General features: G+C 38.9%; 2 protein-coding genes across 2 annotated transcripts in view; both read right to left on the minus strand.

Annotated features, from left to right (window-relative positions):
* LOC121371892 (putative glutamate synthase [NADPH]) overlaps positions 1-8,429 on the minus strand; it is a 110,195-nt gene extending 101,766 nt beyond the window's left edge. Inside the window, exon 1 of the mRNA XM_041498116.1 lies at positions 7,750-8,429. The gene's annotated coding sequence lies outside the window, so the exon portion shown is untranslated. The remainder of the gene's footprint in view (positions 1-7,749) is intronic.
* A 1,306-nt stretch (positions 8,430-9,735) lies between these two features.
* Positions 9,736-12,161, minus strand: LOC121372576 (AP-4 complex subunit beta-1-like). The gene is made up of 2 exons (XM_041498975.1): positions 12,078-12,161; positions 9,736-11,566 (listed from the first exon to the last, which is right to left on the minus strand). Exons 1-2 carry the CDS (start codon positions 12,132-12,134, stop codon positions 10,040-10,042), a joined length of 1,584 nt encoding a protein of 527 aa, XP_041354909.1. The 5' UTR covers positions 12,135-12,161; the 3' UTR covers positions 9,736-10,039.
* Positions 12,162-14,875: the final 2,714 nt, after the last annotated feature.

The following is a 14,875-nucleotide window of genomic DNA, read 5'->3' on the forward strand; positions in this document are numbered from 1 at the left end:
CTGAGTATAGGCAAACTGGGTTGTAGGCAAACTGAGTGTAGGCAAACTGGGTTGTAGGCAAACTGAGTGTAGGCAAACTGAGTATAGGCAAACTGAGTGTAGACAAACTGAGTGTAGGCAAACTGGGTTGTAGGCAAACTGAGTGTAGGCAAACTGAGTATAGGCAAACTGGGTTGTAGGCAAACTGAGTGTAGGCAAACTGGGTTGTAGGCAAACTGAGTGTAGGCAAACTGGGAGGACACCATAATCACATACATTATATATGGAGAATTTCTTTCTTTCAATTTGTTTTTTTCCTGCTTCTTTTTTTTTTCATTATTTTTTGTGTGTTTCATTCTTTCCTACATACAAACATTAGAACCACTAATACCAGAACAGACCGTACAAATATCTGTTTTTATTTGCTAGTGTCAAACCTTTTATTTCAAACATTAATACATATAAATATCTAGATAAAAACTGGCATTACTTGTATATATTTCTAGTACTCTGAAATCTACAATGGAATGTATTCTGCATGTTCACAATGACATACAAGCTGTTGACTATTTGCACGTGGGTCAAAGTTGACACATTTAAGTGTTAACCGCTGTGTGCAGTCAAGCGGATACGTCAGTATGACCCAATTCCTACACAGATCATATATACTCCTCCAAAAATGTTAAGGATCGGTATTTACTTTGCACATAACATCAGAACCAGAAAAGATAAAATGCTTAAATTCGGTTTCAACTATAGTTGTTTATTCATTAATTTTTTGTGCATGTGGTTATCTGTATAAAATGTGATTAAACAAACAATTCTGATAAAAACGAACACACGTACAAAATTCATACTGGTTATTAATGATCAGTGGAACAGAAATTTTCATTATGTGTGAAAGTCAGTTCACTAATTGCTGTTTAGTAGCAGGGAATGACCACCACGAGCATTAATCACTGCTCTGCAATGTCTCTGCATGCTCTGTATCAAGTGCCTAATGTCCTGCAGTGGAATGTTCTGCCATTCTCTAATCAGAGCATTTGCAAAGTCGTCTATGGTTCTTGGTGGGTTATCAAGTGCGTGTCTGAAGTTGATCCCAGATGTGTTCGATAGGGTTAAGGTCGGGAGAAACAGCTGGCCAATCCATTCTTTCAATTGTCTCTTCTTCAAGGTAATCCCTCACAATTCGTGCTCTATGTGACCGTGCATTATCGTCCATCAGCACAAACTCAGGACCAATGGCACTTGCAAACGGTCTCACAAATGGATGAAGGATCTCATCTCTGTACCGAATTGCGGTAAGAGCTCCATTCCTGATGGCGTATAAGTCTGTACGACCATCCAAAGATATTCCACCCCATACCATAATTGACACCCCACCAAACCAATCGTGTTGTAATATGTTACAGTCAGCATATCGCTCTCCAGGTTGACGCCAAACACGCCTACGGCCATTGTTAAAGTCCAAGCAAAATCTTGACTCGTCTGTAAACAGAACAAGATGCCAATGATGACGTTGCCATCTAACGTGGTTTCGCGCCCACAACAATTGAGCTTGACGGTGACATGGGAGCAGTATTGGCCTTACTGCTGGCCTACGGCCTCGGGAAATTGGCTGCATGGAGTCTGTTTCTAAATGTTTGTGGGGTGATGCGGACTCCAGTGACCTGGTGGAATTGTCTATTCAGGTTTGCAGCATCATCAAACTGATTAATGTTATGTATTGACTTTTAATTGTTGAGTGAGACTTGCTAGTGAATATTTTTATTTTGGTGGGAGATCAAGATCATTAACAAATACATAAAAATTTCAACAAGCCAATGTCACCATAACTCTGTCTTGACACTGTGTTGTAGCTCGCGGTCTTCCACTCCTGGGTCTATCACGCAATTGTCCAGTATTGTTGTAACGTGTTTGCAATCTGGAAATAACACTTTGTGATACTGCAAGTGTTCTAGCCACCTGTCTTTGACCACTTTCAAGCATTCCGATTGCTCTGCCTCACTCTTCAATTGTCGTGGTGGCATTGTAACTGAACTTTAACATTAAACGATGTGTAGTCTCAAAATGACGACATTCAATTTCACCAGAGCTTTTAATTTGCAATTTCAAAACAGTGCGTTTTCACTCTGATTTTCACCCAAGCCACTTCAAGACCCAGGTGCGCACATGCAAATTGTGCATAATCATGTAAAACAATCTACACACAAAGTACGGTATCTCATGTTTACTCGTGAAACTAAAAATAACACTTTTCATCTTTATATAATAAAATATTATATATTTAATATATAATCCTTAACTTTTTTGGAGGAGTATATAAATATAAATATATACAAGACATCAAACGTAGCTTATTGCCGGCCTCAGTGGCGTTGTGGTTAAGCCACCGGATATACGGCTGGTAGGTACTGGGCTCCCACCCAGAGAGAGTTTAATAACTAAATATATACAAGACATCAAACGTAGCTTATTGCCGGCCTCGGTGGCGTTGTGGTTAAGCCACCGGATATACGGCTGGTAGGTACTGGGCTCCCACCCAGAGAGAGTTTAATAACTAAATATATACAAGACATCAAACGTAGCTTGTTGCCGGCCTCGGTGGCGTTGTGGTGATATACGGCTGGTAGGTACTGGGCTCCCACCCAGAGAGAGTTTAATAACTAAATATATACAAGACATCAAACGTAGCTTGTTGCCGGCCTCGGTGGCGTTGTGGTTAAGCCACCGGATATACGGCTGGTAGGTACTGGGCTCCCACCCAGAGAGAGTTTAATAACTAAATATATACAAGACATCAAACGTAGCTTATTGCCGGCCTCGGTGGCATTGTGGTTAAGCCACCGGATATACGGCTGGTAGGTACTGGGCTCCCACCCAGAGAGAGTTTAATAACTAAATATATACAAGACATCAAACGTAGCTTATTGCCGGCCTCGGTGGCGTTGTGGTTAAGCCACCGGATATACGGCTGGTAGGTACTGGGCTCCCACCCAGAGAGAGTTTAATAACTAAATATATACAAGACATCAAACGTAGCTTATTGCCGGCCTCGGTGGCGTTGTGGTTAAGCCACCGGATATACGGCTGGTAGGTACTGGGCTCCCACCCAGAGAGAGTTTAATAACTAAATATATACAAGACATCAAACGTAGCTTATTGCCAGCCTCGGTGGTGTTGTGGTTAAGCCTCCGGATATACGGCTGGTAGGTACTGGGCTCCCACCCAGAGAGAGTTTAATAACTAAATATATACAAGACATCAAACATAGCTTGTTGCCGGCCTCGGTGGCGTTGTGGTGATATACGGCTGGTAGGTACTGGGCTCCCACCCAGAGAGAGTTTAATAACTAAATATATACAAGACATCAAACGTAGCTTATTGCCGGCCTCGGTGGCGTTGTGGTGATATACGGCTGGTAGGTACTGGGCTCCCACCCAGAGAGAGTTTAATAACTAAATATATACAAGACATCAAACGTAGCTTATTGCCGGCCTCGGTGGCGTTGTGGTGATATACGGCTGGTAGGTACTGGGCTCCCACCCAGAGAGAGTTTAGTAACTAAATGGATAGGTGTAAGACCATCACACACACTTCTTTCTCATCAACAACTAACCCACTGTCCTGGACAGACAGTCCAGATAACTGAGGTGTGTGCCCAAGACAGCATGCTTGAACATTAACTGGATATAAGCATGAAAATAAGTTGGAATGAATGAATGAAGTATCTTATAGCACACTGAACATCCAAACAACATAAAGTGTATTCATGGGGAACTGATAAAAATGACTGCTATCACAACACTGGACAAGACTCCAAAATGGTGCCAGTTTACACAGAAATCACGATTACACGATGCCGGGTTGGACAAGAGTCTACTGTGTCTAGTTCAGTCAACTGGTAGAAAGGTGCCAGAAAGATGAGCAAGAAGACATCCAGCACACGTCCAGGCATCGAAATAAGTGATATGTTGTTCAGGTTACCACATACCAACAATACTTCATTTTCCATAAATTGTTTGGAACAAAAACACTGCCTAAATCAATCATGTGATGTTTAAATACAAGTAATATTTTACACAAGTATTGATCAGCACTGTGAGAACAGTGACGTGAACAAATGACAAAGTATCTCTATCAGCCTGGTTATGAAGGGATCATTATGGGAACTGCAAATATCTCGTAACCTACAGGTGTGTAATTTACAACAATCTGTACACGGGTTATCAGACATTATGGTATTACAAGACATGTGTATCCCTAGACAGTAATACTTCCTTTTCATTGGTTAACTGGTCTCGTCATTTAGGAGGTAGGCAGCCATTGTTACATCACAGTTTATGCATGTTTTGGTGATGTAGGCCTACTTTGGCCCGTTCACACAGTTTAAAACAAAATTCAAATATTACATTCTTGGTGATTAGTTGTAGAATATCCTCTTCATCAAAACGTCTGTTTAAAACATGATTTGATCAACAACTGATGATCTAGATCAGGATAGGTTTGCTATTCTTCTTTTTAATCACAATTACCCGGTACGTGTAAAACAGAAGGCATAGTGAGTCACCACTGCAGTCATTCCTTCTCATGACGTAATATATCAGTGACGTCATGAGTCAAACAATAAAACTTGAATTTTATAATAATTATACTAAAATTACAAGTCTGATTAAACTAAAAAATATTTATTTCAATTGCCCTAAAATTGTAGATGTCTTTTCTGACATGGGACCGGCCTCGGTGGCGTCGTGGCAGGCCATCGGTCTACAGGCTGGTAGGTACTGGGTTCGGATCCCAGTCGAGGCATGGGATTGTTAATTCAAATACAGACTCCAAACCCTGAGTGAGTGCTCCGCAAGGCTCAATGGGTAGGTGTAAACCACTTGCACCGACCAGTGATCCATAACTGGTTCAACAAAGGCCATGGTTTGTGCTATCCTGCCTGTGGGAAGCGCAAATAAAAGATCCCTTGCTGTCTGTCGTAAAAAGAGTAGCCTATGTGGCGACAGCAGGTTTCCTCTCAAAATCTGTGTGGTCCTTAACCATATGTCTGACGCCATATAACCGTAAATAAAATGTGTTGAGTGCGTCGTTAAATAAAACATTTTCTTTCTTTTTTTCTTTCTGACATGGGAGTGACGCCACACACAAACTGACATGGTTACACCTAGGGTGGGGGTAAAAGTGCACACAGACTAACACATGCACATGTGTTGAAGAGGCGTGGTCATATGCACTTACAACTGTACACATGGGGGTGGGGTGAGGGCACACTCACACTTTGAATAGGGGAGGGAACATACTCACACACGGGATATGGGAGGGAACACACTCACACATGGGATGGGGAGGGAACATACTCACACCTAAACACATGGCGTGAGATAGGGCACACTCACACATAGGATGGCGAGGGAACATACTCACACCTAAACACATGGCGTGAGATGAGGGCACACTCACACATAGGATGGCGAGGGAACATACAACTAAACACATGGCGTGAGATGAGGGCATACTCACGCATGGGATGGGGGAGGAAACATACTCACACCTAAACACATGGCGTGAGATGAGGGCACACTCACGCATGGGATGGCGAGGGAACATACTCACACCTAAACACATGGCGTGAGATGAGGGCACACTCACACATAGGATGGCGAGGGAACATACTCACACCTAAACACATGGCGTGAGATGAGGGCACACTCACACATAGGATGGCGAGGGAACATACTCACACCTACACACATGGGGTGGGCGAGGGAACATACTCACACACGGAATAGGGGAGGGAACATACTCACACACAGAATAGGGGAGGGAACATACTCACACATGGGATGGGGAGGGAACATACTCACACACAGAATAGGGGAGGGAACATACTCACACACGGAATAGGGGAGGGAACATACTCACACATAGGATGGCGAGGGAACATACAACTAAACACATGGCGTGAGATGAGGGCACACTCACGCATGGGATGGGGGAGGAAACATACTCACACCTAAACACATGGCGTGAGATGAGGGCACTCACACATAGGATGGCGAGGGAACATACTCACAACTAAACACATGGCGTGAGATGAGGGCACACTCACGCATGGGATGGCGAGGGAACATACTCACACCTAAACACATGGCGTGAGACGAGGGCACACTCACACATAGGATGGCGAGGGAACATACTCACACCTAAACACATGGTGTGAGATGAGGGCACACTCACACATAGGATGGCGAGGGAACATACTCACACCTACACACATGGGGTGGGCGAGGGAACACACTCACACAAGGGTGGGGATGGTACTTCCTCACACATGGGATGGGGGAGCATACATATCCTCACACATGACACATAGGTTGGGAGAGCAAAAAAAGTAGGGGAACCTGAAATATTAATGTTAATATCAACTATTAGACCGAACATACGTTTTGACCACAGACATCCTAGTAAAGAACGTTCAGGTCTGTTTATCAACATACCGAAACACATTCCATAGTTTGCACGTGCATCACGAAGTTACCCTGTACACGTGCATGGGGTGTCATTCTCGAATTTGACAATTTCCAGGAAGGTCGATTAATCACTGTGGAACATTATTTCTGTCAATCTTTTTCATTCTGTTGATCATACAGTTGTTACTGTTTTGTTTTTAGTCACTTTTATTGTTTGATTTTGCGATAAGTCGTAAAAAAAATTCAACTTTCAAATTTCACTTCTGACCCCAATCGTCCTTCAACATCTTTGGTGGTCATAAAACCTACTGTAATACTGAACTACCGATTGTAATGTTTGCCCAATTAATTCACTATTATCATAGAACCATTCCCCACACCTGATATACCTTACAATTTTGGCAATTGTAAATTCTTATTAGAGTTCCTCTACTTTTTTTGAAGAGTATATATATATATATATATATATATATATATATATATATCTATCTATATATATATATCTATCTATCTATCTATCTATCTATCTATCTATCTATCTATCTATCTATCTATCTATCTATCTATCTATCTATCTATCTATCTATATATATATATATATCTATCTATCTATCTTTGTTTTGTTTTGTTTTGTTTATTTTTTTAAACATATACTTTGTAATATTTGAAGTTATGTGAAAGTGTTGAGTATATCGTTAGATTGTCTTTTGACGGTTGTCATTGGAAGGTTTGTTGTATTATTTCGTTTGAGAAACGTTTGAAGCATGGTGCCACAAGTTTTGAATATCAGCTACATTACATATAGGGTATGTTACAAGTTTCGGACGTAAAAGAACCACACATTCTATGTTCCTTCTATGTTTGTTTATTTTATTATCATGCTTTAAACCGGAGCTAAACATATGTTTGCTACACGCTACATCTATGCAAATAATTCTATCTGAACCATCCCCAATTGATGGGCTTTTTACATTCACGTCGAGAATCCGGGAATGTTCACGTGCACGTTGCGTGCTACAACCTTGGTTTCTCTTCGACTTGTTCGTCCGATGTATTATATTTATATACCATTCAGTTATTAAATATAACGTATACTGCCTACACTTACACAATGTACACATAAATAGCCATCTCTATATAAGGTATCATATTATAGACCAACTGTAACTGATCTTACCGGTACGAAAGGTGGGGTTTTCAAGTGGAGCTGTCAGATAAAAATTAAAAATGAGATCTATTTTTGTTTTTTTCTAATACAACTTTTTTCAGCATTTTGGAAAAACACACAACTTACCTATTAATACAAAATATTTCTCACAAGATCGTAATCGGAGGTATGTTTCACGAAAATGAATAACACGACGCAGCAACACTTGTTCGTTCGTTCATTCATTCATTCATTTACGAGAACTACCAGCGTAACCTGGTTCGTTCGGAAATCATCGAGTATGTTCGTTAGCCGTTCCGAGATATCGATCGGAAGATTTTGCAAAACCAATCCTCTCTTCGCACGTATTAAATGCTCGAAACATAAAAACCAACCTAAGACATGTTGTAAGAAGACTGGCAGGCATTGTCTGCATTCATACACGCACATGTACATATAACAACAATATAAGATCTGATATCCAATGTTTTTGGAATGTGGACTTTCTATAGGTTCTTTATTACCAAATCATATTTAATAAAACTTCAGGAAAACGGAGTTTCACAAAATATGAGACTTTTGCATATATTATTACTATCATTTCTGTCCACGAACTGATAGTTGAATTTTATTGAACAACCTCTGGGGTAAATTTTTATAATTATTATTTCTATATCAGGGCTAGCTCTGCCACTCGCCAAATTCGCCAATTGCGAAATTTAGGAATAAATCAGGGCTTGTAGAATTTTTATAAAATCCACTAGCCATGGGATCAGTGATTTTAAGAATTTACTAGCCACAATTAAAAATTCACTTGCCCTACTTTACTTTAAGTTAATATAATTGTACTATATAATAGTAATAATCAGATATGTCAACTAAAGAGGGAGATAGAGCTTAAAAACACTGACTAATATTTGTTGATGGTGGGGGCAGGATATACATATTTACAAAATTGACTTAACTGCAGCATTTGACAATCGCCGTCGGGCATGGCAATAGTAGTTACTTACTAGCCCAACAATGAATACCACTAGCCATGGGAATGGGGCTACCATAATCTAGAAGCCCTAAATAAATGGCGAATTTTATTTCAATTTGGTGAAAAATAGGATTTTGTTGATTAATATTAATAATATAGATATTTTGGGCTTCCATGTCATAATCTTACACTTTCTGATCTAAAACCTGAGATTGGCAGCTACGAATTCAGCTAAATTTGCAGCCTAGAAACCATACCAATTTACTGAGAATAGATTACAGTATTTGCACCAAAATCTAGTGTCACTTATTGCTAGCATTTTGAGCAGTAGTTGTGTTTTCTCATTTAGTATTTGACAGTGCACAAAAAACTTACCTGAATGTCCAGTATTCAATAATTCACAAAATTATTTTTTAAAAACAACAACTGGAAACTTAATATTTATAGGTTAGCTTACCCTTTGTTAAACCGATAAACAACAGAACTAATAAGGTGTCGGCTGGAGATTCCTCCTGTAAGTCAGTGTAAAATATGCTTTGGTCGAATATGTCAGCACAAGCAATGCACTGGTCCCACGGCAGTGAATTTGTAAAACATTCTAAATAATAATAGTGCCGATCTATTTCCCTCCTACCTGAACCTGTGTGTAAATAATGTCCATAAGTGTCACTGCATCTCCCCTCCACTGCCAACCACTCTGACGATCATTTACTGCCCCTCCCTAGTTGACAATTAAATTAATTTATAGCCAAGTCACTTTCATTTTCTGATACCTATGATGCCCACATTAAAACAAATCTAATTTTTTAAAAAGGTAGTAGTTAAATTAACCCCATCCTATACAGGGCTCACCATGGACTTTTTGGGGGGGGGGGGGGGGGGGCTTAGCCAATTTTTAAATACTGGGTATGTAGCATTTTTATTTAAAAATTATTAAAATATGGTTAATTAAAGGAATATTTTATTAACAAAAGACTAAATGTTGTAGCCACTTTGGATAAAAATTAGCAATTTGCTAATTTTGCAGTTCTGGGTGAGCCCTCTTTATAATTAAATACTTCATCAGTGAAGTAAATGTGATTGCTAACATTATACTTTGTGCATAACATTACATGCCACATGGTAACTTAGTTATACCAACATGAACTTCATTTAATCAACAATTTATTTACCATCTTCATTTTAGACATCCCCTGTCTATCGAATACATGCTATATCTAAATTCAATTAATAAAAATATTCCTGCTTTCTTAAAAATTAACTTAAGTAATGCACCCACATCAAAAGCAGCACTGTCACCACTGGTTAGAGAGTGGTTCATGAGAACAGTCTATCTGATTGTTTTATACACAACTAAACACAATAACTACTGTGTCTTTTCTGCTAATTACATTTTAAAACCATTAGCTGCAATTAACATTTGTCATCTAAAAGGTTCTAAAAAACCCAAGTACATCAGGACTGTGTCCTATCTAGGCCAGTAACAACCTGCCTTGCCACACTGAAGCCTGTTTCAAGAAGATCGTAATACAAGATGGCCGTGCCTTGAAGTGCCTTGTTCTGGTCATCAACACACAGCTCTAACAATGCTCCCAGTATGTGCTGGCACTCGGCGGGCCGGCTCAAGAACACCTTCATCACTGTACACAACAACTGATGCTTTAGTTCACCGGTTGATATGCTGTCAAAATTTTCCACCAGGTCTTCCAGAATATAGGGAGTGTCGGGCATGTCACAACCATACGTGTCTAACAGACACAACATAGCTACCGTCCCCGATTCATCCCTCACCATCCTGTGCGACGAAGCCACTGAGGTAATTATTGTGACAACCTGTTTCGAATCTGAGAGGTCGATAGTCTTTAAGGTCTGCAGTACATTGGACACAACTTGTTCAGACGATGAAGACAGCAGATCATTGAGTTGTTCTAGACAATCCTCAAACGCTTCCTTGTGATCACAAGCAATGTTTGCAATGGCTTTAACCGCTGCCAGGGACAACTTGGCCGATCTGTCTGTTACATGGAGACACAATTCCTCTACGATCACTTTGTAGGTTGTCTTGGTTACCAAGCGGGGTAAAAAAGTAACCTTGCTGTTCACCAGATAACAGGGATCTTTGTGCCGACAGAAAAAACTTTTATGTTCTGGAGCATAAACTTTGCAAATGTCTTGAGGTAACTTTTTCACCTGATCCACCACACAATAGATAAGTTCCACATTCCCTGAGCCTAGTTGACTAACTACTGCATCTTTGACCCTGTTACACACCTCCAACTGCAGATGTGGCATGTTTTCTAACAAATGTAAAAACAACTGTAGACAAGAATCAACCACAGCAATGCTGTTATTTTTTAGTAATACATCTGTCACATTCATAATATCAAATATTTCATCCTCTGATGAGGGACTGTACTTGCACAGGATCTGAAGTACATACGACTGAGACCAGTTTGAAAATGAATCGAGCCGATTCAAGAGGTAATGTGCAATGCCTCTATTGATAACAATACCGCCTTCACTCATCAAGACTTCATCCAGCACACACAAACAATTTGTAACCACTAATGGATCAGGGTCACGAATCATGGAATATAATTCATCTATGATACCACTTTCTGTAATGAAAGTGTTTGAGAGACTGTACAACTTGACACAAGCAAGAACTGCAGTTCTCCTAACAAACGCACTCTTATCAGAAAAGGCCCTGAAGATGGCTGGTTCCGCATACTCTAAAACAAGGAGTTGTCTGATTGAACACATCACCTTCAGTGCCTGGCCACGCACCATGGGGCTGCTGTCGTAGCAGTCTTTTATCAGTGAGTTCAAACCAAGCAGCACAGCGTCGGGGTTTGTAGACTGATACCGTATAATAATCTGACCTGCAGCTTTCTTGATGCCCAGGTCTGAGTGAGCCAACAACTTGACAGCAGACAGCAGCAATGGGGATAGGTCTGCATCTTCAGCCATAAGATAAATAGCCTAAAATAAAAAATAATTTTAACAAAATAATATTAATTAAAATAAAATACCGTAATAAAGAAACATCATGCATTATTTGTCCATGTATTTTTTAAACATCCCATCTCACCTCACCCATCTATGATAATAAATATCAAATAGAAATCGACACTACATGCCCGTAAGAACGATATCGGGGAGGGTGGAGGTGGGCCCGTACAATTTCTAATGAATGGGCAACACAACTTCTAGTGGGGGCGGGGAACAAGCCTTTTTTTCAATAATCTTTATCATTTTCGTTCTCGAGTGTGAGGGGTTATTATTTTTGTTCCGGGGGGGGGGGGGGGGCAGGACTCCCTACGGGTTTGCATTAAATATGTCAATTATGATTATTAAAATATGTCGAAGACACGGTTACGGTATTTTTCATTTTTTGTTTACTAATTTAGATTTCTTCATTTTGGGATAGTTGTGTAAATGATTAAGTATAAAGTTATGCTACACGAAGTATTTAAAAGTACCATAATTTTACCTTTGAAAGAACGGATTTGCAGAATGCAACATTACTAAGATTTTCTGGAGTACACATAGTTTTAGCTAAAACATGCAAATCATAACTACGAGTAGCCATTTTGTGCAGATCACATGATAAATCACGTGATATCTGCACAGAACCAGAAACATCGACTGAAAGTGGTACTAGATTCGTATCTCAGTACGGGCAGAACGATATAAGAAGTGGGGGTACAGGTCCAGATTGTTATCTTTATTTATACTGAGATGGACATAAAACAACAACAACGCTACGTTATCATCAAGTGGGGGAGGCATTGCCACCCCACCCCACCCCACCCCACCCCCGGTTATGGTCTGCAGTGGCTCCTATACCGACTTTCCACCGATCTGACGCCATATAACCGTAAATAAAATGTGTTGAGTGCGTCATTAAATAAAACATTTCCTACCTTCTCACCACCGAGATCATAATTGACATATTTTTATTAGGACAGTGTACTTGGATTCACTTAAAATACAATACCGAATATCAAACTAAAACGAAGTGTTTCTCCATGTAAACTCAAACTGTTTTGCACGTTTGCAAGAATGTAGATTTATTATTATTATGGTTAACGTGCCCCAATGACTGCAATATTATTTATGATTTTCCAACGGAGATTTATGAATAGTTCGCGGCTTAGCTACCAGCCTCTAGTTGGTAACTGCCATTTATAGGATTTTGTACTCTTTCCCCTCCCCCCCCCCCCCCCCCCCCCACCCACCCACACCTTTAAGTTTACAAATGTCAGGATTTTATCCTTCAATGTCCAAGATACGAAACTTTAAGAAAGAAATTCATTAAAAAATACTACTTTAAGCATCCCAGTACTTTGAAATTAATACAACTCTTATCAACCGGAAACAATAAAGAGATAAACAACCTAGGAAAATATTTATTACAAGCAAACAGAACTAGGGATCAACTATTACTGGAAATAAACTAATATGTTCTCATTTTATCATTACCCTAGCCGCTGAGGATAACCTGTAAAATAACTTATCTTTATTCTGTTTTGTTTTTTCTATTATATATGTGTGTTTGTGTGTTTGGGTGTGTATTTGTGTCTGCGTGTGTGTGTGTGTGTGTGGGTATGTGTGTGTATAGATGTATATATGTAAGTCACTCTCCACCATTGTTCCGCACTATTGTATATATTAATGTTTGTTCATTGTTATAATGCTGATAAGTTGAACAACTTAAAGCAATAAAAGAACTTGAACTTGAACTTGGATCTATCCCTAGGCCTATGCCCAAAATTTTAAATATATAAATTTTATTATCAATTTGATGTTGTTGAACATCAGTACCCAAAAAATTATATAGCATCGATGTAAGAGGTGTTCTCTCTCCCAGTTTAAGACATTATTGAAACTTTAAAAAAAAAATCATTTTATCATATTTTGATGTATGGGTGAGGGTTGATTTGTCAAACTTTTTTAATGTAATTTAGGCCTGTGTCTCTGGCATCATAAATATACAGCTATATTTTTTAAATAAATAAACATTTTTTATGAAAGCACAGACATTCTTACTTTGTATAAACTCCGAGATGCTTTAGATCACTAGTATCAGGATGGAACAGCTTTCTGCTGACCATGTGGATCTTGGGAGTGGGGTGTTTCTTTTTAGAATTCTTGCTACCACTCCACCCCAAATCTTGGAAATATCCGACCCCCCCCCCCCCCCCCCACACTTTAAAAAAAAAAAATCAATATATATATATACTATATATATATATATATATATATATATATAATTTGACTAAAATTATGGCAAGGACAGTTTCATCCTTGTAAACAATTCCTGCTGCTAGATCAGATACTTTTGCCACTAAACAGTTGAACCACCTCAGTGGACAAATTCTCAAATTAAGTTTTTTCCACGTTCCAACCAGTGCCCTGCAACTGATATAAGTGCTGTCCTGTCTGTGACAGTGTAAAAGATCTCTTGATAATAATGGAAATATATAGGTTTCCTCAAAGAATTTGTGTCAAAAATGATCAAATGTTTGACATCCCAATGATTAATAAAGCATGGTGTTGTTAAACAAAACAAACTTTTCCTTTGTTCCGACAGTGCTCACATTCCTCCTCTTCTTGTTTTGGCTTTAATTTTTACATCCATCTTATGTGAAAACCACGTAGGCAATAAATGTAAATAAAGTAATCAAATGATAGCAGAACAATGAAACGGCTATCATGTTAAATAAAACAGAAAACAAAGTCATAAATATGTTACTGTTTATAATGGTTTATTCATAGTCACACAGAAAAATTTTTTGTTTTGTTTAAATAATAGTTTTTTTGTTTTAAACGTTTATTCATAAAGATATTCAGTCAATTGAATAATACTCTGCATCTGCAGTGAACCACATTAAAAGAGTATCACAGCATGTTTATAAAAACAATCTGACTAGATACTGGACCCTGTTCTTTACAGCAGGAACAATCTCTTCAAGCTCATTCAGAGTACATGCCACGTACCAACTACAAAGCCTGTGACATTCTGTTAAAACAAGCAAATTACATCGTAAACATTGATAAGACAAGCACACAGAATAACAAGAAGTGGCTGTCAGTCCCGTATCAGTTGTTCATCAACTTGTATGATATTGTAATAATCATGTTTAGAATATAACAGTTTGCAAACATTTACTTTCAAGAGTTCACAGAACTCACACAGGCATTACTATAATTAGAACAGTTTGGCCTCGATAACCAGTAAGGAATTTATAAATAAATTCTAATAATAAGCATTAAATTGTCTAGAAA

The sequence above is a fragment of the Gigantopelta aegis genome, chromosome 4 (assembly GCF_016097555.1).
Source record: "Gigantopelta aegis isolate Gae_Host chromosome 4, Gae_host_genome, whole genome shotgun sequence".
In the NCBI taxonomy this organism is placed as follows: Eukaryota; Metazoa; Mollusca; class Gastropoda; order Neomphalida; family Peltospiridae; genus Gigantopelta; species Gigantopelta aegis.

What these genes read in the sequence shown, in the direction of transcription:
- LOC121372576 (XM_041498975.1), bottom strand. Translation starts at nt 12,134, where the DNA reads ATGTGTACTCCAGAAAATCTTAGTAATGTTGCATTCTGCAAATCCGTT. An exon ending in GCAAATCCGTTCTTTCAAAG is followed by an intron (nt 11,567 to 12,077) that starts GTAAAATTATGG and finishes TTTTTATTTTAG; the next exon opens with GCTATTTATCTTATGGCTGA.